The 26172-nt window shown below is 38.9% G+C and overlaps 3 protein-coding genes and 1 pseudogene across 3 annotated transcripts; all 4 read right to left on the bottom strand.

Annotated features, from left to right (window-relative positions):
* Nucleotides 1-1516: 1516 nt before the first annotated feature.
* On the bottom strand, nt 1517-2240 carry LOC141667951 (uncharacterized; annotated as a pseudogene).
* An 8049-nt stretch (nt 2241-10289) lies between these two features.
* On the bottom strand, nt 10290-12193 carry LOC141665979 (uncharacterized). Its single transcript, XM_074471966.1, has 2 exons — nt 11477-12193; nt 10290-10511 (listed from the first exon to the last, which is right to left on the bottom strand). Exons 1-2 carry the CDS (start codon nt 12191-12193, stop codon nt 10290-10292), a joined length of 939 nt encoding a protein of 312 aa, XP_074328067.1.
* A 698-nt stretch (nt 12194-12891) lies between these two features.
* On the bottom strand, nt 12892-13602 carry LOC141665978 (uncharacterized). Its single transcript, XM_074471965.1, has one exon. It carries the CDS (start codon nt 13600-13602, stop codon nt 12892-12894), a length of 711 nt encoding a protein of 236 aa, XP_074328066.1.
* Nucleotides 13603-23376: 9774 nt separating this feature from the next.
* On the bottom strand, nt 23377-24437 carry LOC141668523 (uncharacterized). Its single transcript, XM_074475422.1, has one exon. The coding sequence runs from the start codon at nt 24278-24280 to the stop codon at nt 23543-23545; it is 738 nt and encodes a 245-aa protein (XP_074331523.1). The 5' UTR covers nt 24281-24437; the 3' UTR covers nt 23377-23542.
* Between the last annotated feature and the right edge of the window lie 1735 nt (nt 24438-26172).

The following is a 26172-nucleotide window of genomic DNA, read 5'->3' as shown; positions in this document are numbered from 1 at the left end:
CAAAGTTCAGTTAACCCTTACAATTATGTATTTGGTCTTCAAGTTACTGTATTCAATTAGCAAGCATCCACGAGGACTAGATTATTCAACCTAAATTAAAATTAAGCATAGTGCATACTTAGTTATCCTGTATTTTAAAAACAAAGAACAAATCGATAGTAATTTAAATGAACACAAAGTTCAAGATCATGAAAAAGCATACCTTCTTCTCCGAACAAGCATTCACAATTACTATCATTCTTTCATTAAACAAAACCAATCATTTCTTCAACCTCTTTATAGGCTCAGCATTCCCAACATAACAATTTAGTATCATCAAAAAGCCTTAACATACACAAATACAAACATATACAAAACGCACAATACACAATCAAAACCTCGAAATGCCTAATTGATAAATGGAACGAGGCAACATCCCTTTCGCATCCAAAAACAACGCATACGACTCGTAAAGCATCGCATTTTGCATACAAATATTGCATTGATGCATTCTCCGAAAAATACACTTAAAATTCGAACTATCTGTACCAATCATTATAAATTATAAAGCCTAAACTCTCGCAAAACCTAAAGCAAAATGTGTCCATAAGACGGAACAAAGAAAGGGGGAAATTACAAAGTGGAACCAAACTTTGAGGAATCTCAAGTCGTTGTATAATTATAAAGCCTAAACTCTCGCAAAACCTAAAGCAAAATGTGCCCATAAGACGGAAAAAAGAAAGGGGAAAATTACAAAGTGGAACCAAACTTTGAGGAATCACAAGTTGTTGTATAACCAATTAAAATTAATTACAGCGTCGTTCTGGCTATGTGTGTGTTTGGAGAGAGAGGGAGGGGGAGAGAGAGAGAGAGAGATTCTCAATGCTTTTTCTTTCCGGCCGAAACTAGTATATATATGCTTACCCAAAATAACTCCACTTCTCTATCGTAACTGCCTGATAATTATACATCAATGTCTTTTAGTAACTTACAAATTAATGTCATTAAATAAATAATATATAACTTACAAATATTATTTACATAATCAATTTAACATTTTGTAACACCTAATACATTATTCATGTATTTAATTAATATATTTTGTTTGAATTCTCACTTGCAAGTTTGATAAGGTTTTATACATACAAAGACCAAGTAAAATGAAGATGGAAAGGCCAAGATAGCAATACAGAAGCTGATTGAGTTAATTTCCAAACAGGTCATCAGAATTAAGGAAAAAAGAAATTTCAGAAACCACAAAAATGTCCCTGTTATTGTATTTTATGATGCTACTGCAAAAACTTTTATCAGATTAAGTTTCTGGAAAGAGTTTCCAATGTTGTAAGAGAGATACATTAAACAACCGTTAGGTAATGTACAAGAGTGTATTAAAAACACACCATCCTTCAACTGTAGTCTTGTTCACATAGCACCATCTACTATAATGCCACACAAAGTACAACATAAAACTCAAGCCCTATCATATCGCATATCAAGTGAGCCAATGAACAGACCCAAACCCCAACTCTTGTAAGAATTAACCTAAATAACTCATAATCATAACATAAAATGCCAATATCCAAATACAGAAAACAATATACCGGTCAATCTATTATAAATCCTTAATTTAAAATCCCATACAAAATCCAACCAATAACCCCCTAACACTATTCACCTCAAAACACAACCAACGGAACAAAACATAAATAAAAAACAGGCGTACACAATAAACCTGTGATGCTCATCTCCACACAACGCCAACTCAACGAAAAGCCTCGTACAAACCCTCGTCGACCAAATCACAAAAACACCCATAAACCCTAAAATCAAACCACCACCTTGCTAAACAAACAACAACAATGCTGACAAAATCACAATAGGCAACAAAAAATTCCCAATCAAATGATAATAAAGATCCAAATTCCCATTCCGACCCGCTAACATATAAAAACAACGTACAAAAACAACGCAGAAACAGTAACTTACCCCAAAATAATCCTAAAATGTAATTTTTCCCGCCAGTAATTGAAAAAGTCCAAATGCCATTAGAAATTAATAAAAGGACCCGAAAGATCCGTTTCTTCATGTAAATCGGGTTTAACACGAAACAGGTTAGGAATCGACACCGTTTTGTTCCAGATTTCTTTAGTGTTGATACCGAATTCTTCGAGAAGGGGTGGTTCGTCGTAAAATGATGTGTCGGAGATGCTTCCAGAATTTGAAGATTGGGGTGGGGACATATTAGAGATGCACAAAAAGCCTGACCCGGCCCGGTCCCGGCCAGGCCAATGACGGGCCCTATATTTTTAGACAAAGCCCGGCCCGACCCTGTTAAAAGCCTGGCTTCGACCCGGTCCGGTCTTTAACCCGACTCGATTAAAAACTCGTTTTAAATTTGATTATTTTAATATATTTTCTTATATATTTATAAATTTAAATTTACTATAAATATAAATAATACTTTAAACATATACTCCCTTCCCTTCCAATTGTTTACATTTCTGAGGAAGTGTCCGACACGCATTTTAAGGTGTATAAAAAGTATAGTTATGTAACCTATTTTTACAATTTTCTTTTTCTAAATAAAAGTTGAATGTTTTTATTTTTATTCAGAAAAACAAAATTGTAAAAATAATTTACAGAACTATACTTTATATGCACCTTAAAATGCGTGTCGGACATTCTCTAATAAATGTAAACAATTAAAAGGGACGGAGGGAGTATATAGTTACATATTCATGATTAATAATAGTATTTATATACTTTATTGTAGGATTAATGAAAGAAGATATAGTAAGCATACTATATATATTTGAATAACATTGATAAAAAATATTATTCTATAAACATGTTTATTGTTTGCCGAACTTAAATGTTTTCAATGAAGTAATGTTTTCATAAAATATTCCATGCAAACTAATACATTTTTACGATGATCTAGTTGCTAACATATGTAGTCTTCAGAATCTCTAATAAAACTCGATATGATTTAAATTATAAAAAAACCCGACTCGATCCGATCCAGCCCGAAAAAAGACCGATGAGGCCCGCCTCAAGGGCTCATACGGGCTCTGACATTTTCGGAAAGCCCGGCCCGATCAAAGTCAAAGTTGTAGCTCAATTGATTTCCACTTAATAACCCAAAAATGGCACGTATTAAAATGGGGTACCTAAACCATCTTTGAGCATCCAGGTCAAGTCAACTCCTGAAATATGAAGAATCCAGGAAGAGCATAACATTCTTTCCAGACAAAAGACTCAAAATTTACATACTTAAAAACATAAGCTCTACAAAATTACCATGACAAAATTACCACGGAGTACCCTCTAACAGATCAACAACTAGCAGATATCTTCATAAAACCACTATGTGAAGCTACTTTTACAGGATTGGTAAATGAACTTGGAATGGTTTCAGGTTCTTTCTCTAAATCTGCTTAGTTTATGTTCTGATACATCAGACTTTATAATCAGTATTTACAGATATTACTATCCTTATGCAATCTGTGCTTACATTGAAATTTACTTAAGTGTTGATTGTTGTATGATGTGAATTTCTAAACTCTGATAGTGATACGAATGTTTCTGTGACTATTCAATCCAATGAGGATAACTGTGCTAGATGTCGACCTAGTAGTCTTTAATATACTAAAGATCACATGTTTGAAGTAATTGTTTATGTGAAAATCTTTTAACACAAGTAAATTCTGATATTGAGCTTGGTTAGGTTTACTTTGTGTATCTTATTACTAAGTCAAAAACTAGAATGGTGCTTCTTATCTGTTAAGTTCTGATGTTTGTAAATCTGATGGAAGTACTAAGTGCTGATAAGCCTCACTTATCAAAAGAAAAAGAAAAGAAAAGAAATAAATATCAGGTACTCCTTTGAGATCTAGAGAAAAATATATGTGGAAGGGAAGACCCAAGTGCATTGCTTGTATTAAGTAATATGCATTAGAAAAGCAAAATAAAAATTTTCTTGGTGACTTTTCACATTCTCTGATTACTGGAGGAATACTCTGATAATAGCATAAATTTTGATAATAAGTCGTGACTCACTTACACTGAGAAGCCACTGTAAAAAGGAATTTCAAAATATGCATAAAATGAGCACAAAACAGTTGAGGTGGACTCATGCTTGAACTCATTCTATAGTAGACTTTAGACTAATGACAGATTTTAAGCAAAATATTTAGTTATGCCTTATTTCTAAGATGTACTGAAGTGTATCAGACTTTACCCTTTGTCTGATATTTAGCTTAAAGCACACTTACACTCCATATGAATGATGCAAATTACCGTGGTGATCAATATTGTTTTAGATGAACAGTTTAAGTGTCAGTTGCATAAATTCTGAGGACAAGTTCTGATGGAAGTTCTGTTGAAACCATATCAGTATTTGTATGAAGAATTACAGAAATAAACATTCACTTTTTGAGTTAAGAAGCCATATTCTGATGACCTTTAAATTTTGAGTACAAATTTCGGATGCTCCATTTACAGGACTAAAACATACTCTTTCAGTGATAATGCCAATTCGCCCCGGGGTCTTCTCCTCGCTTGGCCCGGACTCAAGCTCCGTTTTGACGGAAATGGCGGCGGCGTGTGGTGCAGCTGTAGGGTGGGAACCTACAAAACAGAACCATAGGGGGTGGCGTCCCCGCGGCACCTCCAGTGTGAGAATGAGAAAGGGCTTTGAAGGAGAAAAGGGGAAAAACGGGAATTATGCAAGTGTTTTTATGGTGTGTACGTGTGTGTGTAAATGTAAATATATGTAAGAGAGAGTGTAACCTGTAACCTTCCTTTTGTCCTGCCTTTTATAGGCCTCTCACTAGGGTTTAGGGGTTTGTACCTTTTAATCTGGACCGTAGGTGTGCCTTTTGGACTGTAGGGCATGTGGACGCTTGGGATACGTCAGAGTACTATCGAATCTGGACCGTAGGAATGTTCTGGATCCGGGGTACCTGGACGGTGGTGGTGTTGCCACGCGTCCTGGGCTCTTCAAGGTTAAAGCTAAGTACTTCCTGGGCTCTTCTTATTGGGCCATGGGCCTCTGCTATTAGGCATGTATTAATATAGGCTATCATTTCCCCCCCCCACTCCCTTATTTGGGTTTACCCGGATGGGGGAGTAGAGTAGTTATTGCATCGCCTTGGAAAAATTTTGGGGGTTTTTTGATTTGTTGCCCCCTAACCCCGGGGTCAAATGGGAATGAGACTCCGGGGTTGACTTGGTTAGTCATTTGATTTTAGTTCAAGGTGGGATTCCTTGAAGTACTTAGAAAAATTTTGGGGGGTTTTTAATTTGTTGCCCCTAACCCCGGGGTCAAATGGGAATGAGACTCCGGGGTTGACTTGGTTAGTCATTTGATTGTAGTTGAAGGTAGGATTCCTTGAATTACTTAGAAAATTTTTGGGGTTTTTTTGATTTGTTACCCCTAACCCCGGAGTCAAATGGGAATGAGACTCCGGGGTTGACTTGGTTAGTCATTTGATTGTAGTTCAAGGTGGCATTCCTTGAAGTACTTAGAAAATTTTTGGGGGTTTTTTAATTTGTTGCCCCCTAACTCCGGGGACAAATGGGAATGAGACTCCGGGGTTGACTTGGTTAGTCATTTGATTGTAGTTCAAGGTGGGATTCCTTGAAGTACTTAGAAATTTTTTGGGGGTTTTTTGATTTATTGCCCCCTAACCCCGGGGTTAAATGGGAATGAGACTCCGGGGTTGACTTGGTTATTCAATTTTAAATTTGAATTTTGGGCAAGGTTTGGTAGATAAGCACAATCCTGACATTTGATTTGATCGGACTCTGAAAAGCAGACGCTGTAAATCCGGGGTGTCAGACAACTGTTAGGATTCCAGCCGGGGCCAAAGATACATGCATTTTATGTGTATCTTTTGAGTGTACCAGTTTTTTTTAACTTACCCCCTTTTTCTCCTAAAAAGTCGTGCCGTGACATGATTAAAGTAGTGGTAATAACTGTTGCGGTTATTAAATCGACGCCAATCAGGGGATGCCACGTAGCCCCGACGGTTCCCTTAATCATAAAACCCTTCATCTCTCCTCTTTCCCTCTATAAATATCAGCCTTTTCACTTCCATTTTTCTTTTACGCAAGCACTTGCACAGAGAGAGCAAAGAGAGATTTCACGGAGATTTTCGGAGCATTTCTTGTTGAAGCCACATTTTTCTCCTGCTAATTTGTAAGCATCTCCATTCTTTTGCTTTCTTTCGTTTTGATTCCATCCATGCCTCCTTTTTGTGGTATTTTAGTTCGATACCTTTGAGTTTTCGCTTCGCCATTCTTCTTTATTTTTGCGACTGCCTTGTTGCTTTGATCTTGAATCTGTGTAGTTGTTTGGGTATTGTATGGTTTTCACAGCGGTTTTGTGCTTGATTTGCGAAAATATCATAGGTTTTGCTATTTTAATATGCGAAAATGTGGGTTTTTGGTAGTGTAAAAAGTGGTTGAGCCCGGGGTGTGTTCTTGATATGTGTCTTTGACTGTATGTGTATGTATATGTCGTAGATCTTTATTTTTTGGCTAAGATTTGTACACGATTTGTTTCTAAAACTCTTCTATTTTTTGTTTTGTCTTTGTTGTTGTTGAGTTCGGGTTTGGCATTGACTCCGGGGTGCGTTTATATAGATACACATAGTATATGCCAGGTAGCCATTTTAAGCGTACTGCTACCCTTAGAAATCGGTATCCTGAGCAGCCTAGAGGCTTAGGCGAGCTAAACGCTTTCTACCCTTCTGCATCTTCCTCCAGTAGTAGCTCTGCAGAGATGCCTCCCCGAGTTGACCAACCCCAGCAAGTTTTAGCCCAGACTTTAGTCTTAGGCCCCGGGGGTACCTTGTATAACCCGGATGGGTCTTGGGAGGATGTAGATGAGTATTTTTTTCCAATGCCGAGTGAACCCTAAGCCCTTGGGCTTTTATTATAGAGATTTATCTGAGGCGTATGGGGGCCCGGATGGGTTAGGCGGTAGGGAGCTTTATGATGAGGACGATATGAACAGGAAGTTTTTCACCGCCCCGGGGACCAGGTATGAGTGTGGGGCGGTTCACAAAGAGGTTCAGGATAAGTATACGGATGCCGAGGTAGATGGTGCCCTCAGGCTAGCGTTTAACCTTGAGGATAAATATGAGTGGAGATAGCTCAAGATTCACGATAGGGTATATCACAGACCAGAGGGAGGATGGGTCGGGATTCCCTTAGAACACCTCCGGGGCATGCGCCTCGGATTACACCAATTCACCAAGTCTCTCTGTCGGGACGTGTATGGGATTCCTTTCACCCAACTGGCCCCGAATTCAGTAAAGTGGATAAGTTGGTTTTTAGCCTGTTGTCATGCCAAAAATTACCTTCCCACCTTCAAACTTTTCCATCACATTTTCAAGATTAAGAGATCCACCGTCCGGCCAATATATGAGTTCATGTTTAGGATCGAGGACTGCGGATATCCTTCTGATAAGATGGTACTCCCGGTCAGCATGTTGACATCACTTAAGGGGTGGCACCGGGAGTTTATCTTTGTCCAGGGTGGGGATTTGGAGTTCAAGCCACTCCATAAGCTTGAAATTAAAACAGATAGATTTCCGGTCCAGCTGCTCGATCAAGAAGCTCTCGCGATGGTTTATACCTTCTGTAAGGCACTTGGGACGCAATGGACCGGGGACACCTTTAATAGCAATGAAAATATGCATGCTGCCGGCTGTAAGTCTTTTGTCTTAGCTTTATTCCGTTGATGTGACCTTTATTGTCTGCTTGTATTCGGGACTGATATCTTGTTGTTTCTTTTTCAGGTATTCCCAAATTAATTCCTTATCCCCCGAACATGTCTGCTCAGGTCAAGGATTTGTCAGCTAAGCTGTGAAGGATTGGAGGAGTGACGAGTGCGGACCTCGGGAAGAAGAAGGTTGGTGAGGGAGAAGATGCAGCCCGGAAGGAGGCGTCGTCCCGTCCGGGGAGGACCACGATTGTGATCAACGAACCCCGGGCCGAGGACGTGCAACAAGGGGATGTGACAAGGGTCCCAGCACCCTGAAAGAGAAAGAGTGCCCCTGCAGGTTCCGGGGAAAGAGGAGGAGAAGGATCCGAGGTCCATATTTCTAAGAAAGCTGCTGTTGAGCTGGCCCTGGATACCCCGGAAACCCTGAAGGCCTTGCTGGCTAGCTTTACTCCGGAGACTCGCCGGAAGGAGCTCTTTAAAAATTATGCCAGCACGGTCGAAAGGAAGAAGTACAGAAAGGAGCCCCTCGACGACTTCCTGGTCGGACTTCAGGAGGAGATTACCGCTGTAAGTTCTTTTCTTGTAATATTTTGGTTTTGCACTTGCCTTTTTTCTGTGTATGTATCATCTAAACGTGATGCTTAATAATTTCAGGCTAACTCCCGGGTTGCTGGGTTGGTTTGTATGACCCGAAGCCTATAGGCGAAGGCTGATGCTGCCGAGGTTTATAAAACCAAAACTGAGAAGCTGTCCCGGGAGGATTTCCTATGATTATTTCTAGTATGGAATGAGTCAATCATCCACTTTGGTATCTTATTGAACAAAAATGGTGATATTGTTCCTCCATTGATCAAGAATTTCGATTTTTGGGAAGTATCATGATCATCCAATAAGAAGGGTTTCAATTTTTTCAAATGAACGATTTGAAGACCTATTGATTCTAACAACTGATTGCAGAGTTGATCATTCAGACCTTTCAATTCATAGATCTAGATCTCGGACCTATGAATGGGGATATTCCCGAAACTCACAAAGAAAAAAGGAAGTGAGTTAGACAAAAAGAAAAGCAACTTGGACAAAAAAAGGGTTAAATATCAAAGTGGTCACTCAACTGAAGATCATATATCAGTTTAATTATCAAACTTAACGGGGTATCATTTGGATCACTAAAGTAATTATAAATATCAAACAGATACCTCAAAATATGTGTTCGAGAATTAAAATTTATTTTATGGAGTTCTAAACATTTTTTTTAAATCTTATTACAACAAAATGAAAAGTTATGAATTCATAGTATTTTAGATGATTTTTTGAGATTTTTAAAATTTATCTACTAATTATTTTTATTTAAATAAAGTAAATGACTACAAAATTAAAAATATATAGTAGATAAATTTTAAAAAATCTTATTATATTATAGAAAATACTAGAATTCATACATTTTCATTTGGTTATAATAGGATTCAAGAAAAATATATAGAACTCCATAAAATAAATTTTAATTCTCGAACACATATTTTGAGGTATATGTATGATATTTATTATAACTTTAGTGATTCAAATGATACCCCGTTAACTTTAATGATTAAACTGATATATGACGTTCAGTTGAATGACCACTTTGATATTTAACCCGACAAAAAAAGAAGTGACTTGGACAAAAAGAAACGAAATGGCTTAGACAAACCCTTTTTTGTCGATAACCTCAGACCAATCAATCGAATATTGATTAATATGTAATCGATCGAACACTACTCGAAAACCGCTCTTCTGCTCAGAAACGAAATGGTCCAAATGTTCCTGGAAATTATTGCTCCCATTGGACCATTTGTATCTATATGCATCAGAGTGATGTCTCTTTCCCCTTCAAGTTTACCTACTACGGTACCGGAGTGAATATGATCTCCACCAGACATACGTAGCGCAAGGTGCAGGTAGTCCGCATCTTCACAGACATGTCTATTTCACCGAGCCTCTCTCCGAGACAGTGCCCAGATCGTTAAGCCTTTCATGCGGGTCGAAACTTACCCGACAAGGAATTTCGTTACCTTAGGACCGTTATAGTTACGGCCGCCGTTCACCGGGGCTTCGGTCACCGGCTCCCCTGTCATCAGGTCACCAACTTCCTTGACCTTCCGGCACTGGGCAGGCGTCAACCCCCATACATGGTCTTACGACTTTACGGTTCGCCCATTAAAGCGGTACGTGAGCTGGGTTCAGAACATCGTGAGACAGTTCGGTCCATATCCGGTGTGGGCGTTAGAGCCCTTTTTGTTTCTAGTATTTACTAGCGGATTTAATCCTTATTTCCTTTTTTCTTTCTATAGTGGAGATGGAGGCGAATGCGAAGGAGGCCGGAGCATATAAGAAGCTTCTTGATGAGATCCGGGAGAGGCAGGACCGGGCCGAGGCTTCCGTCCGGGAAATGAGGGCTGAAAACAACAAGCTGAAGGACGAGCTCCCTACCCGGCCCACTCCGAAGAAGTTCTAGCTGGGTTCCGGGATACTCCGGCATATTATGAGGAGCTGAATGACAAAGCGCTGGAGAAGATCCAGATTTGCTGGAGGGTTGCCTTTAAGTACCTCGGTGAGAATCCTCAGGGCATGATTGATGTCTTCCTAGAGAAGTACATCGAGGAGGAAACTCGGATGGAGCAGGAAGCAGAAGCCATCCTGGCAAGGGATTCTGGTGCCGGAACTTCCAGCAACACCCCTCCTCTCCCCGAATCTCCACTCGGCCAGTAGCCTCCGATTCCAGAAGGTGATCCGGAGCAGCCTCCTTCTCCTCCTGCCGAGCCTGCAACAGAAGCTTGAAGATTTTGCCATTTTTTGGCATGTGATTTCCATTCCTGTTTTTTAAGTATTGTCTGAACTTAGCCTCTTGGCTATTTTAATGTCGTCTGTAATTTGAATGATTTCGATTTGCCCCTCGGGGTGTGTTTCCCCGGGATAGTTTAATATAATTGTGCTTTACTTTCTTTTCACATGGGCTGTGTTTTTGCAGACTCCATGATGGGGTAAAATTTTCAAGTTATGAATTTTTTCTAAGTACTCATGGGTTGAGTTTTATAGGACCCTGGGTAGGGGTAAATTTCCATTTGATAGAAATTTTTTAAGTACACATGGACTGTGTTTTTGCAGACCCCGGGTTGGGGTAAAATTTTCAACTTATAGGAATTTTATAAGTACTCATGGGTTGAGTTTTTATAGGATCCCGGGTAGGGGTAAAATAGAAATTTTCTAAATACACATGGGCTGTGTTTTTGCAGACCCCGGGTCGGGGTAAAATTTTTAAGTTATAGAAATTTTATAAGTACTCATGGGTTGAGTTTTTATAGGACCCCGGGTAGGGGTAAAATAGAAATTTTCTAAGTACACATGGGCTGTGTTTTTGCAGACCCCGGGTTGGGGTAAAATATTCAAGTTATGAAAATTTTTTAAGTACTCATGGGTTGAGTTTTTGCAGACCCCGGGTTGGGGTAAAATTTTCAAGTTATGAAAATTTTCTAAGTACTCATGGGTTGAGTTTATTTAAATTTGATGGTAAATAAAGAAACAACATAATGAAATTGATTCAAGCTACGGAACGCTTAAAGTAGAGTTTTTCATTTAAATTGAAAGCAAAAATTACATTCTGGGGTGAATGAGAATAACATTTACATCAAAGTATCACAGTGTAGATGTAGAAATGTTCCCAGAATGTGCACCTTTCTCTTATTGGTAGAATTTCCTTAGTCGGGTTCCGTGCCAGGTGTTGGGGACCTCGGTCCCGCTGAGGTAGTTCAGATTATAAGTTCCCGGACGGAGCACTTCCTTGATTATGTAGGGGCCTTCCCAGTTCGGATGCAATTTTCCTTGGTTAGTTGGGTCCGAGGCTTCTGTGTCCCGAAGTACTAGGTCTCCCACAATATATTCTCTTATCTTGGCCTTCTTTGTAAAATAAAGCTTTGTTTTTTCCTTGTAACTTTCCATTTTATCTACAGCCCGGTCTCTTACTTCATCCAAGAGTTCCAGATTGGTTCTAAGGCCTTCTATGTTGGAGACTTCATCAAAGTTGACCACTCTATGAGAAGGAGACCCGGTTTCTACTGGTAGCCGAGCCTCGGTGCCATAGGCGATTTTAAATGGAGTCTCACCGGTTCCAGTCCAGGAGGTGGTTTTGTAGGACCATAAGACCTTCGGGAGCTCGTCTGACCAGTTCTTCTTAGATTCTTCAAACCTTTTTTCCAAACCTCGGAGTATGGTTCTGTTTGTGACCTCTACTTGTCCGTTTCCCTGGGGATGGGCTACGGATGCTTTCTTATGCTTTATCCCGAGCTCTTTTAAGTATGCTTCGAAGTCCGAACCGATAAAATGCGGGCCGTTATCCGAGATTAAAACCATCGGAACCCCGAATCTCATCATAATTGAATCCATGAATTTGATGCAGTCTTGCTGATTGATGGTTCTCATGGCCTTGGCCTCTACCCACTTGGTCATATAATCAATCGCTACCAGAACGTAGCGTAAATCCCCCTTCGCTCGGGGAAAGGACCCATGACATCAATTCCCCAAATGGCGAATGGGACCGGGGACAGAACAGACCCGGGGAGGCTTGGACTTTGCTTTGGTACATTGCTGAACTTTTGACACTTACTACATTTCTTCACATAGGCAACCGCATCGGCGTGGATGGTGGGCCAATAGTAGCCTTGTCTGATGACTTTGTGGGTTAGAGCTTTAGCGGCTAAATGATCTCCGCAGATTCCCTCGTGTACCTCCCGAAGACAATAATCTGCCTCGTCCGGGTCAACACATTTTAGAGTCGGGGCCGAGAAAGTTTGCCTCTATAGCTGATTATCTTCTAGAAAGAATCGGGCAGCCTTATACTTGAGGTAGCGTGCCTTGTTCTGGTCTTCTGGCAGGGTCCCATACTTAAGATAAGCAATGTAAGGAGTCATCCAGTTGTCCGGGCTGTTGACGCATAAGACTTCGGGCCGGTCAGTTCTGGGTGCCCTGAGCTCCTCGAAGTAGACTGAGCTTCTTAAATCCGAAGTATTCTGGACGAGCTTGGACAGCTCATCTGACTTCACGTTTTTTTCTCTGTTTATTTGTAAGATGGTTGGGTCCGGGATGGTTTCCCGGATAGCCTTCACCATTTCCTGATATGGAGCAAGCTTGGGGTCCTTTGCGATATATTAACCATTGGTCTTTCTTACCACAATTTGAGAATCACTATAGATGGTTAAACACCTTACCCCAAGGGATTTGGCTAGCGTGAATCTGGAGAGGAGAGCTTCATATTCATCCTGGTTGTTGGTTGCTTTGAAAGCGAAGGTTATGGCTTGCTGGATCGTGAATCCGCCCGGGCTGGAAAGGATCAGGCCAGCCCCGGACCTCTCGGCTGTTGCCGAACCATCAACATAAAATGTCCAAGGGTTTCGATTGCTAGTCTCCTTTTCTTCTCCGGATTGGGTTTTAGGTGTCTCTGAGACTTCGGGAAAGGTGCATTCCATGACGAATTCGGCTAACGCTTGGGCTTTTATAGTTGTCCTTGGGAAAAAATTGATGTTGAACTGGCTCAATTCAATCGCCCAATTGACCAATCTCCCAGAGGCATCTGGCTTATGGATGATTTTCCGAAGTGGTTGATTAGTGATTACCCTGATTTCCCGACCTTGGAAATATTGCCTTAGCTTCCTGCTCGAGTGCACAAGAGCTAAGGCGAATTTCTCCAAGTTTGGGTATCGGGTTTCAACGTCCTTCAGGACTTGACTTACATAGTATACCGGGCTTTGTGAACCACTTTCCTCCCGGATGAGTGCAGAGGATACCGCTCTTTCTCCGGCTACAATATAGAGATAAAGAGGCTCCCCGGGCTTTGCTTTTGAAAGAATAGGCGGGTTCATCAAGTGTCATTTGACTTCCTCAAACGCTGTTTGGAAATCCGGGGTCCAGTCGATCAGCTTTTTGTTCCGGGCCCCTTTTAACAGCTCAAAGAAAGGCAAGCACCTTTCTGCCAATTTTGGGATAAATCTGCGAAGGGCTACCAAGCATCCTGCGAGCTTCTGAATATCCTTTTGATTCTGGGGAACTGTCATTTCCATTATAGCTTTGATCTTTTCCGGGTTGGCTTCTATTCCCCGCTCACTGACCAGAAAACCAAGAAACTTCCCAGAGGGGACCCCGAAAGCGCACTTTTCCGGGTTTAGCTTCATGTTGTACTTCCTCAAATTGGCGAAGCATTCCTGGAGGTCCTTGACGTGATCCGGGATTGTGACTGACTTAGAGATCATATCATTGACATAAGATTCCATGTTCCTGCCCAGTTGACTTTTGAAGATGGTATTCATCATTTTTTGGTACGTTGCCCCGACGTTGATTAGCCCGAACGACATCATAACAAAGCGTAAACAGCCCGGTGTGTAATGAACGTTGTCTTTTCGATATCTGCCGGATTCATTCTGACTTGGTTGTACCCTGAAAAAGCATCCATGAAGCTTAGCATAACATGGCCCGAAGTTGCGTCTATCAACTGGTCGATGTTGGGTAAGGGATATGAGTCTTTGGGACAGGCCGAATTGAGACTGGCGTAATCAACGCACATTCACCACTTTCCGTTGGGCTTCTTGACTAGTACCACATTTTCTAGCCACTCCGGATACTTAATTTCACAGATAATATCTGCCTTTAACAATTTTTCAACCTCTTGATCGATTGCCTGTTGCCTTTCTGGGGCAAAAATTCTTCGTTTTTGCTTGATTGGTCTTTATTTTGGGTCTACATCCAGGCTGTGCATTGCCACAGATTCATCAATCCCCGGCATGTCTTCCGGGTCCAGCGAATACATCGGCGTATTCTTTCAATAGATCAATAAGCTGTTTTTGGAAGGTGGTTTCCAGGCGTTTTCCGACTTTGATCTTCCGGGTGGGGTTCCCGGGTTCCAACTCTACTTCAATTGTCTGTTGGGCAGGTTCGACCTTTGTCTTTTCCTTGTTTTCCATAAATTTCTGAATCCGGGCGTTAGCGTTGGTTACGCTGTACCCGGAGTCTTCAATCATATTTACGTCCAATCGAGCCCTTTTACTGAGATGTTCTCGATGCTTCTTTCTGCTTTGTCCCTTGGGCAGGTACATTATCTTTTTCCTGTTTTCTGGTTCCGTTTCTTCCATGACCAAGGCTTGACCGTAGCATCTCCCTGTCTCCTTTCAATTCTCCGACGCCTCCCGGGGTAGGGAATTTGAGCTTTAAGTGATAGTTGAGGGGATTGCCCTGAGCTTGGTGATGGTGGGCCTTCCAAGGATCATATTGTATGATGAGGTTGAGCTTATCACGTAGAACTCCATCATATGAGAGACCTGCTGGGGTGCGGTTCCAAAGATAATGAAGGGTTTTTAGCACATAAACGCAGCAAAAACGTAAATTTAATCTTAAAAAAAAAACGAAACCCTCCACAGGATCCATGCGAAAAAATAATATTTAATTCGTAGTTCAGTATGTTTACCTTAAGAAGCTTTACGTTAATGGAAGATGGAGGTCTTTAATAGCGATCCAAGAATGATGAACGGAGATCCTTAGCAGCTGCTCCTCAAGTGTGAAGCACTCCACCGGTATCCACCAAGAAAACGATGTAATGAAGGAGGAGGAGATGGAGAGAATTAGGGTTTTGTAAATCTTTTTGGTTGAGGCAAAAATAGGGTTTATAATAGTATATTTATAGGCAAAATTTTCAGCTGAAAATTTTCTCATTAAATATTATTATTATTAACCCTTTATTATTCTCACTAATAATTAAAACACCTTTTAATTATTAATCCTTTTTCTAAACTCTTGAGAAATAATTCTCTCACTTGATTTAATTTCCAAAAATTAAATTCTTAATTAATAATATTAAGAACCTTTTCTTAATTAATTTATAATCAATTAAATCTCATTTAATCAATTATTAAATTTGCCAATTAATTATTTATTTCATAAATAAATAATTATCAGCCATTATTAATTAATTCCTCCATCATTAAATCATTCTCTTTTATGGTGTGACCCTGTAGGTTCAATATTAAGCCGGTAGTAGAAATAAATAATAATAAAACTATTTTATCATTATTTATATAAATTCTCTAATTCATTAAATATGATTAATTAATTAATCATATTTATTCTACATCGTGAGGGATACTTTTCAGCATATCGCGACTATCCGGATAATACGAATTCACTGTTTAGAATACCAAGAACCTATTCAGTGAGTAGTTACCGTACAATTAATTCCTTCTACCCTGCAATGTCACGATTAAATACAAGGCATGGAACTTGTGTCAAGCCTATCTTATTTAATCACTTGCTTTCCCATTCACTATGCTTAGTTCTATTTAATGTAAATTAGAAACTCCTTTCTAATCTCATTCACTCTGGCCAGAGATTCCTGAACTAGCATAAGTGGATCAGTATTGAACATTCTCTTCCTTCACTGGAAGGGGTAGATCCTTTATTGATCATACACTATCTTCGTGTACAAATTCCTATACCCAGTAGAGCCCTTATAATTGTCCCTTGAGACTAAGAACTAAACCAAAGCGTAGTTCAGTGTACACAAGATGACTATGATGACCTCAAGTCTAAGGATACTTGTACAACTATCACTATGTGAACAACTGCTGACACGTGAGTGAACTCCATCAGTTGTTCAGCTGTATGAGTTATGTTCAGTGAACTTATTCTATAATAAGCACCTACATACTAGCTATAGTATCACCACACAAATGTCTATGTGAACAGACATCCTTCATAATGAAGCAAGCATAGTATGTATCGATCTTTGCGGATTATTAATTACCAGTTAGTAATCCTACGACCAGGAACTATTTAAGTTTAGAGTTATCATCTTTTAGGTCTCATTATTATGATCTCATCACAATCCATAAAAAGCTTTACTCTAAACTGTGGTATATCTTATTTAAACATTTAAATAGATAGAGCCCGCAATAAAAACAATACAAGTCTTTTATTAATATCAATGAAATCAAAACAGATTACATAAATGTTATTCCTAAATCCTCATACATGATTGGACTTAGGACATATCTCTTTCAGATAATAGGTAGATAAATGATACCCCGGATTGGAATCATTGTATTTCCAAATCCATATAAGGGATCTTCAAGACAGGGGTCCATTCGGAGGTGCCCAAGCTCCATATGGTTAAGTGTGTGCTCGAATACAATATTAGCAGAGGAACCGTTGTCAACTAAAATTTTTTTTACCTCGTTATTTACGACATCCAGGGTTACCACCAATGCCAAATTGTGATCCGGATCGAGTCCCTCATAATCCGAGTAGGAGAAGCAGATTGGCTCATCTTCCAGGGGCTGTATCATCATCACGTCATTTTTTGGGTCCGGGCTCCGAGGCGGAGAAGCTGTGCCTCCAAAGACAACATTCACCATATTTTTGCCGCTTCCCGGGGCTCTGTCTTTGTCATTCATCCTCCTTTGAAGATACTCGTTCATGTTTCCCTTCTTGATCTGGTCTTCTATGAACATCTTGAGAGAGAAACAGTTTTCTGTGGTATGGCCATGATCCTCATGATAGCCATAGTGCTTATCCCGGGCCCTGTTCTCGGGAGGCGCTAGTAGAGGTTTCGGTGGATAATAAAATGGCTTACCCTTAACTTCGCGCAAAATGTCTTCCCGGGGCCGGTTGAGGGGAGTCCATTCGGGTTCTGGCTTGGGTTCCTTTTTGGCCTTAGGTTTCCTTTCATTTTTTCTTTATTCAGCGTAACTTTCCCGGGGTGGGGTTCCCCGGGATTGTTGAATGTAGTTGGCCTGTCTGTCCAGTTTGTATCTTTTGTCTTTTCGAGACGACGAGCGACGCTCCGAGGACTCGTCATCATGATGTATTCTCCGATTCATTTTTATTGACTTGAGAAAGTCATTTTCCTTTATGAACTTCGATGCCAAGGCATAAGCAGACGCCAGGCTCTGGGGTTCTCATTGAATCAAATCTTTCACGTATCCTTCGCAGGATATTGGATGCAAGTTTCTCTGAAAGATGTTTACTGCTTCCTTTTCTTTTAAGTTGGAGAGTTGATTGACTGCTTCCTGGAATCTCTTGATAAATTCAAGGAGGGACTCTTACTTCTTTGCTGGATTGTCTCCAAATGACACATTTGTAGCTCGTTCATCCGGTTAGCCCTGAACCTTTTTAAGAATATCTCCCGGAAGTCTTTCTAGGAGTCCACACTCCGGGATGGAATTCGGCTGAACCATTTCTGAGCTCCCCCTTTGAGTGTTGATGCAAAGAACCGGTATCTTGTTAGGTCACTATAATCATAAATATTGGAGATTTGCTCGAAGTAGTTCAGATGCTCCTCGGGGTCAGCTAACCCATCAAAAGAGTCAAAGTTGAAGTGTTTGAGCCCTGATTCTCTGTGGGTAGATTCCAACTTTTTGATGAACGGGGTGGCTTCCGCACCTACTTCCATATCGCCTTCTACTTTCCTCTTGAGATCCCGGAGAGTTCGGGCCATTTGTTCTTGTTTGGACTCCTTTTCAGGTTCCGAATCGGAAGAAACATGAATTCGGTGTGCCTTTCTTTTTAGCTTTGCCTCTTCCTCCCGGATTCTCTTTTCAATAGCTTCTTTGGCTTTGGCTTCTTCTTCCTTCCGGATTCTCTCTCGAAGGGCAGCTCTCTTTATTTCATCCCTGGCATCCTCTGATGGTTTCTTCAAGTTCTTTGTAATCCGATCAATGACGGATCCCCGGGATTCCCCGGACCATTTTTGCTGATCCCCTGGGCGGGTTTCAGGTTCGGTATTATGCTTTTCCCTCCACAGGTCCATCGCAGCTCGTATTAGATCTGGGGTCATGTCCTCCTAGGGGTTGGCCGAAGTTCCTGTATGCTTATGGGCAGCTCTCTCGATGTCTAGTCTCTGGTCTCCTGGTTGGAGATTTTGAGAGGGAGTCTGGGTTATGGGGAGCCCTTCATCCACATCCTCCATCTCTCCATCCCTGGGTTGGGGCGGAGGAGGAAGGAAAGAGGTATTGACAACCGCTTTGCTCTTTCTTGTCGTCATGGTTATTCAACAATACCACGAATCTATAGTATTATAATTCGTAAAAAACAGATCTGAGAGACTGGGAGTGTCGTTCTTACTGAGGAGTGGTATTCTGAGTTGTTGGTTAGGGTAGAAGTGGCGGATATGAACACTACTGGTCGGAGGTTCGACCCCTTCTTTTAGCGCCAATGATAATCCCAATTCGCCCCGGGGTCTTCTCCTCGCTTGGCCCGGACTCAAGCTTCGTTTTGACGGAAATGGCGGCGTGTGGTGCAGTTGTAGGGTGGGAACCTACAAAGCAGAACCGGAGGGGGGTGGCGTCCCCGCGGCACCTCCGGTGTGAGAATGAGAAAGGGTTTTGAAGGAGAAAAGGGGCAAAACGGGAATTATGCAAGTGTTTTTATGGTGTGTACGTGTGTGTGTAAATGTAAATATATGTAAGAGAGAGTGTAACCTATAACCTTCCTTTTGTCCTGCCTTTTATAGGCCTCTCACTAGGGTTTAGGGATTTGTACCTTTTAATCTGGACCGTAGGTGTGCATTTTGGACTGTAGGGCATGTGAACGTCTGTGATGCGTCAGAGTACTATCGAATCCGGACCGTTGGAATGTTCTGGATCCGGGGTACGTGGACGGTGGTGATGTTGCCACGCGTCCTGGGCTCTTTAAGGTTAAAGCTGAGTTTCCTGGACTCTTCTTATTGGGCCCTGAGCCTCTGCTATTGGGCCTGTATTAATATAGACTATCATTCAGTATAACTATCAATTTCTCGACGTTAGATTATTCAACATGTTTGGTATTTCGGTTCAAATTTTTTCGATCATACATGATAGTATTATGTATCTTTACCAAGTCAATATATTAAGCAGTCTTCCAGAAAACTATGTTTTTTTAATGAAATCAAAGGAGAAACTTGACATTTGTGAACTGTTACCGACATAACTCACCAGGTCTGTATGATCAAATATTTTACAAACAAGAACCATAGACCATGGCATATAACAGTTATCAATCCCATCAAATAGTTATATATGTAAATATATTGCACTCTAGTACAATCAAGCAAATATAGCAGTTTGCAAGTAAAGCTACCAAGTGAACAAAGTTTGCAAATATCTGACATTTTGTCAGATTTTGTTGAAATACACGAGTGGACGTAAAAGTTGCATCAGGTTTCTGGAAATCTATCGTCAATGCTTACTTTTTAAATGGCTATAATGTCATAATAAGAGCGTCCACGGTGGGGAGTGCCTCTTTTTAAATTTAGTGGACCCTTTTAATGTCCACCTAAATTAATATGTCCCTAAAAATCAAGTGGACTAGTTTGTGTGATGGAGGGTCAATTTAGCCCCCTTTTAAAATCATTTTTATAATATTTTATACATTTACTTATATATATATATATAAATGTATTAATTCTCTTTTATTAAATTTCATCACACTAATTTAATTATACATTCTCATTAACTCGATCATTAACTTATTATTTAATTTGCAAATATAACTCAATTGTATTAGCGTAAAATTTTAATTAAGTAACAATTTGAAATAAATTATAATAATCAAATAAAAGTGATTAAAATTTTAAATATGCTAATTAAATAGACAAAAAAATGTAATTAAAATCTAGCATATTACTAAAACATGAAATAAAAATACATTAAATTTAAATATTACAATTTTAAAAAAAATAACGATTATTATGAAACTGCAAATATGTTCAATAAGGTCATTTTTTAGCTGATGATGTGTCTGTCTATCACGCATCTGCATACTATTTTGAACATATGTTTCATACGGCCCAAAAGGTTCTTCCCCTAAATTTGGTTCCGGTAAGCCATTTGTTGTATCATCATAAGTTGGTAGAGCACCAAATTGGATACGTGACTCTAAAATAAATTTAAATAACTGTTGTTAGATAAAATAAATTGTCGACCCAGTTAACCATCTCCAGCCACTTTCAAGTGTCTCTTATTTTATAAAGTGTCCAGCACGTGAAGCATTTAGTGTCCCCTTGCAGTGAAGTAGGGGCTCTAAGGCAAGAAAATATTTCTAGCAGTAGATATGATATACAGCTATAATAGGGATGTCATAGATGATAGAACCTTGTAAGCTCTGGACGAAACACTAACAGTGTCTGTTGTCAAAGGATATACAACCCCTGCAGATACTCTTAAGACTTCTTTCCGGCTTCATCCTAATTACATGTAACACATTCAAAAGACTCCTAAAGGTCCAGGTATTAAAAACATAGAACATTCGTATCATAATTTGTACAGCATATTTATTTAAAAAAGCAGTAAACTGATTGAAAATTTTAACTTACAACACCACAAGGCCGAGGTAGGGTTGTTGGACCTATAATGACATTACAAAAATTTAGTAGTAAAAAATACATAAAGATGATTGCACCAAAGTTAATAAGTTTTTAAGTTTTTTAAGGACCGAGTCCAATATATCTCCATATATGTAGGGGTGTACACGGATCGGGTTGGGCGGGTTTGGAGAATTTAGCAACCCAACCCAATTAATTCGGGTTTTCAAAATTTCAACTCAACCCAAACCGTTTAAATTCGTAACCCAAACCAATTTGTATACTTCGGTTTGGTTCGGTTTGGATCGGTTTGATCGGTTTGATCGGTTTATTAAATATACAAAATTAATATAAAAAATTATAATAAAACATAAGATTTCAAAGTTCAAAATACTTGAAAATAGTTCAAAACAATATTACAATCCTCTTTAAATAGTCTTAAGCATATAATTTTCGACATCAAAAGTACTAATAATATTGCTTACGCTTTAAATATTGGAATGAATCATAAATACAAAAAAAATAACACTAATCAAACATCTATTGTTGTTACGAAATGAACTATGAACATGAAGGTTATAAGTTACATTTAGAGTTAGAGATATATGGATATATGTAAATAGCCTAAATATAATTTTGGATTAACTTATTAGCATGTACATATATATTTTAATCGGGTTGGGTTGGATTGGTTTAAAATTATCGAAAACCATATCCAACTCAATTAAATCGGGTTGACATTTTTTTGACCCAACTATATATCGGGTTGAAAAAAATCGGTTTGGTTCGGCCGAAATAGGGTCGGTTCGGTTTGGATTGGTCGGGTTGGTCAAACCGTGTACACCCCTACGTATATGACAACATGGGGTACCATGCAACAGTAAAACTATATTGGAATTTGGGGATTCGTAAAATTAAATAATATGGGGATTCGGGAGATATGACACATATCATAATATTACAACTATGTAATTCATGTTATGAATGATCAAATTCATTAACGAGTCTAATAATTTTTTGCAAATTAAATTAAATACATGATAGAAGCATCTAAAACACAAGAATTTAAATCAAAATCAATTATATTTATAGTACAAATTGTGAAAAAGATGAATTTCAGTTGAGATTTTTGAGCATCAAAACATCTCCAAGAATCCGAGTATTCAGTACTGGAATGTGCGAGCTGCGTGGCAACAGGGGATTTGTGGGGTGACAAAAAAATCCCCGCTTTCTAGTATCTCACTAATCTGGGAGGACATTTCATTATTTTAAACAATAGGAGTGACTTCTGAATTCTGATGTACGGACAAGGGTTTTTCGCCAATACCAAGTGCTAACAAATTCTGAATCAAGTGTTTGCAACTTCTTAAATAAAGTAAAAGTCTATCATAAAGTTGGTTTCTTATATAAACTAGGACGATCTTTGGACTCTAGTTACTTGTGTATTATAGGTCAGTGTTCTAAAAATCGGTCCAGGCGGCCGCTAAGGCGCTAGGCGGCCGCTTAGGCGCTAGGCGGCCGCTAGGCGGCGCCTATGCGCTAGGCCGCCGCTAGGCGGCGCCTATGCGCTAGGCGGTGGTAAAACGCCCCGACTCGGACCTAGACGGTGATTTAGGCGTTTTTTTTAAAAATCGGGTCAAAATTGGGATTAGGCGGGCTAGACGGTCAAAAATCGGTCCTAGACGGTCGAGGCGGAAAATAATTAAAAAAACATTTTTTTATGTTTTTATAATTTTAATTGATTAATTTCCAAATTTCACACAATATCATGTCAATTTCTAATATAAAGTATTGGTAAAAAATAACCGGTAATCTAATATATCTATTTTCTCACTTAAAATATAAAAATGATATATTTTAATTAGTTTAAAAGTGTGAATTAAAATATAGTTAATATAGTAAACTCAATAATTAGTATATAACAAATGTCAAATGTCTAGATATTGTTTAATACCATTCTATTTTTTTTTCAAACAAATATTTTACATATTGATCATTATATAATTATAAAAATTATAAATAATATTTATATTCTTCCGATTAATGTTCCGATTAATCTCCGACTTGCCGATTAATCTCTCAAAAGTACCCTCACAACTCTTGCACGCCTAGGGATTTTTGGAACACTGCTATAGATAGAGCTATCATGAATAATCGAGATACACTAACCAACATCAGCTGGATAAAATACTGGAGTGTATAACAATCTTCATCTATAGTCTTGCTCACATAGCACTATAGTCTATATATTACAATGCAATACAGTAACAAAACAGAATACTCAAACCACCATATCCAATATATAGGGAGCTAATGTAAAAATCCGAACCACATTTCCTATAAAAATCAAACCACATTACTCATAATCACAGAAAAAATTGCCAAAAACCAAATACAGAAAACGAAATATCAGTCAATTAGTAATAATCCGTAAAAATCCCATACAAAACCCAACCAATAATTCACTTCCATTATTCACCTCAGAAAACAACCAACAACGAAAACAAAACATAAATCAAAAAACAAGCGTACGCAATCAAACCGCGATGCTCATCACCGCACGACGCCAACTCAACCAAAAGCCTCGTACAAACCCTCGTCGACCAAATCACAAACACACCGGTAACCCCCAAAATCACACCCCCACCTTGCGGAACAAACAACGACAATGCTGACAAAATCACAATAGGCAACATACAATACCCGATCAAACTCAAACACCTATAAAGATCCAAATTCCCATTCCGACCCGCTAACATATTGAAAACAACATACAAAAACAACGCGGAAACAGTAACCCACCCCAAAATAATCCCAAAATGTAATTTTCCCGCCAGTAATTGAAAAAGCCCAAATGCCATAAGGAATAAAAAAGGACCCGAAAGATCCGCATCTTCGTGTAAATCGGGTTTAACACGAAACGGGTTAAGAATTGAAACTGTTTTGTTCCAGATTTGCTTAGTGTTGATGCCGAGTTCTTCGAGAAGGGGTGGTTCGTCGTCGAATGAGGCGCCGGAAATGGTGCCCGAATTGGAGAAATGGGGAGGAGGGAAGGAGGTGGCGGCGGCGCCGACGTCGAAGGATAAGAAGGGGATGCCGGCGTTAGAGGAACGAGGGGATTGAAACGGCGCCGTAGCGGGTCGGCGGGGTTGGGTTCCTGGATTCGGGTTGCCGCCCGATGGGAAAACCACGGGTGGGAATTTGAAGTCGTTGGCCATGATCGGTGATGTAAACAGGAGGCAAGTTTTTCCGAGATCTGTATGTAACTTACTATTTGTAAACCTTCGTCACAAAGAAATTAATTAAATTATGTACTTTTTTATTAATTTTGTAAAGATAAGATGTACTTGACAAAAAAAACAGGGGGAGGGGGTGCGAGCTGTTGAAGGTCACGGGCTCCTTCAATTATAATAGTAGGACACATTTTTATCCGGGGTCTATTTATGTTAAATTTTGAAAGATTGTTAATAATTTATGGATTTTTTTAAAAAAATATTGATTTTAATTGTTCGTGAATTTCGATGGAGTTGATTCAAAAATCTTGTAGAGTATTGCAGATTTTGTGGAGTTTTTCAGAAATTCATCAAAATCTAATGTATTTTGAAGAAATTTGAAGATATTAAAAATGTACTAGTAAATCCATCAAAATTCACAACCTTTTTAAATAAAAAAACCATGAACTTTTGAATACGATGAGATTTGGATGGATTTTTTAAAATCAAAATTGAATACACTCATATTTTAAAAGACTTTTTCCAATCCTTGTTGAATACCTTTAGATTTTAAAAAATTATTTAAAATTGAAAAATGATCTCATTGATACGATATTTCAAATTAGTGACCAAATTGAGTCGAATTTGCAATGAGTGGTTCAAGTGATATATTTGGGTCCAATGAATAATGTGTTATATGATTAACCCCAAATAGGAACATCAAACATTTATTTAAAGAAGAATGTAACATTACTAAGCCTTAAAATTCATTCAAGATATAAATTTTTTTAAATAAAAATCAAACGTAAAAAAGTTAATTTTAGCTATTGAAATGGGTTAAAAATAAACCCTAAAACCATAATAAATATCGCATTAATTACACTTGAAATTTATCAGTTATTTTGAGTTTAGCGGTAATTCTATTTATAACCTTGTGATTGCCTTGATGAGTAGTGAGTCATGGTTATTGATCTAGTTGTGAGAGTATATCTGTTAAACAATTGCACACACGCATGTTTTTGGTTTGTGAGTTGAGTTGTGGGATTGATTGATCTTTGTGCGAATAACTGCATTTATCGAGATGTTGCTCATTGGTTGGTTTAGTTATTCTGAGGGGATCGCTGCATTCATGTGTTAGGTCACACACACTGTAGAAGGGGGTTGAATACAGTGTTTACTACAATCAAATCGAATATAAGAACTCAAGTAACAGAATACAGATTTTATTCAACACAATAAACTCTGTTACAATATGGAACTGTCCTCTCTCAGTGATGAACAAATTATCACGAGAGCTGCTAGGGTTACAAAGAATAATAACTTCGATAATGATAAGACTTATAGTGTAAACCCTACACATGTGTTTATATACTACACAGTTACAAGATAATGTTCTAATTGATATGGAATATAATTCTGCTTCCTAAAATATATCAACTAGTTATCTTTTCTTCCAAGTATTCTATTCTTCATAGAATTCGTTCTTCATGCATATTTCTTTCTGTCTTAGTCTCGGTCTTCTTTCCTTTCAATCAGCCGCCTGTCTTATCTGAAAGTCATCTTAAGTCCTGATATTATCTCCTGATACATATCTTCTGATAACTTAAGTTCTGATATCTTAAGTTTTGTCTTCAGTATAAATGTTAATTTCCAGTTAAGTACTGATTTGTCCTGTTAGGTAAGATCTGAAAACTAAACACAAATCACATTACACATGACATTATCAAATATATCTAACAATCTCCCCCAACTTGTAAATTAGCATAATATACAAGTTTAACAGATATTTGATGATGTAAAAAACATTAAGTACAAATGCATGAGAATTTGACTAGATAACTACAACTTACAGTCCTTTCAGCTTTACCATCTTAAGGTCTGATAACAGCTTCAGTCTG

This window comes from Apium graveolens, chromosome 6 (assembly GCF_009905375.1).
Source record: "Apium graveolens cultivar Ventura chromosome 6, ASM990537v1, whole genome shotgun sequence".
Classification (NCBI taxonomy): domain Eukaryota; kingdom Viridiplantae; phylum Streptophyta; class Magnoliopsida; order Apiales; family Apiaceae; genus Apium; species Apium graveolens.
Note: the sequence above shows the minus strand (reverse complement) of the source record. Positions and strands in the feature narration are given on the sequence as shown.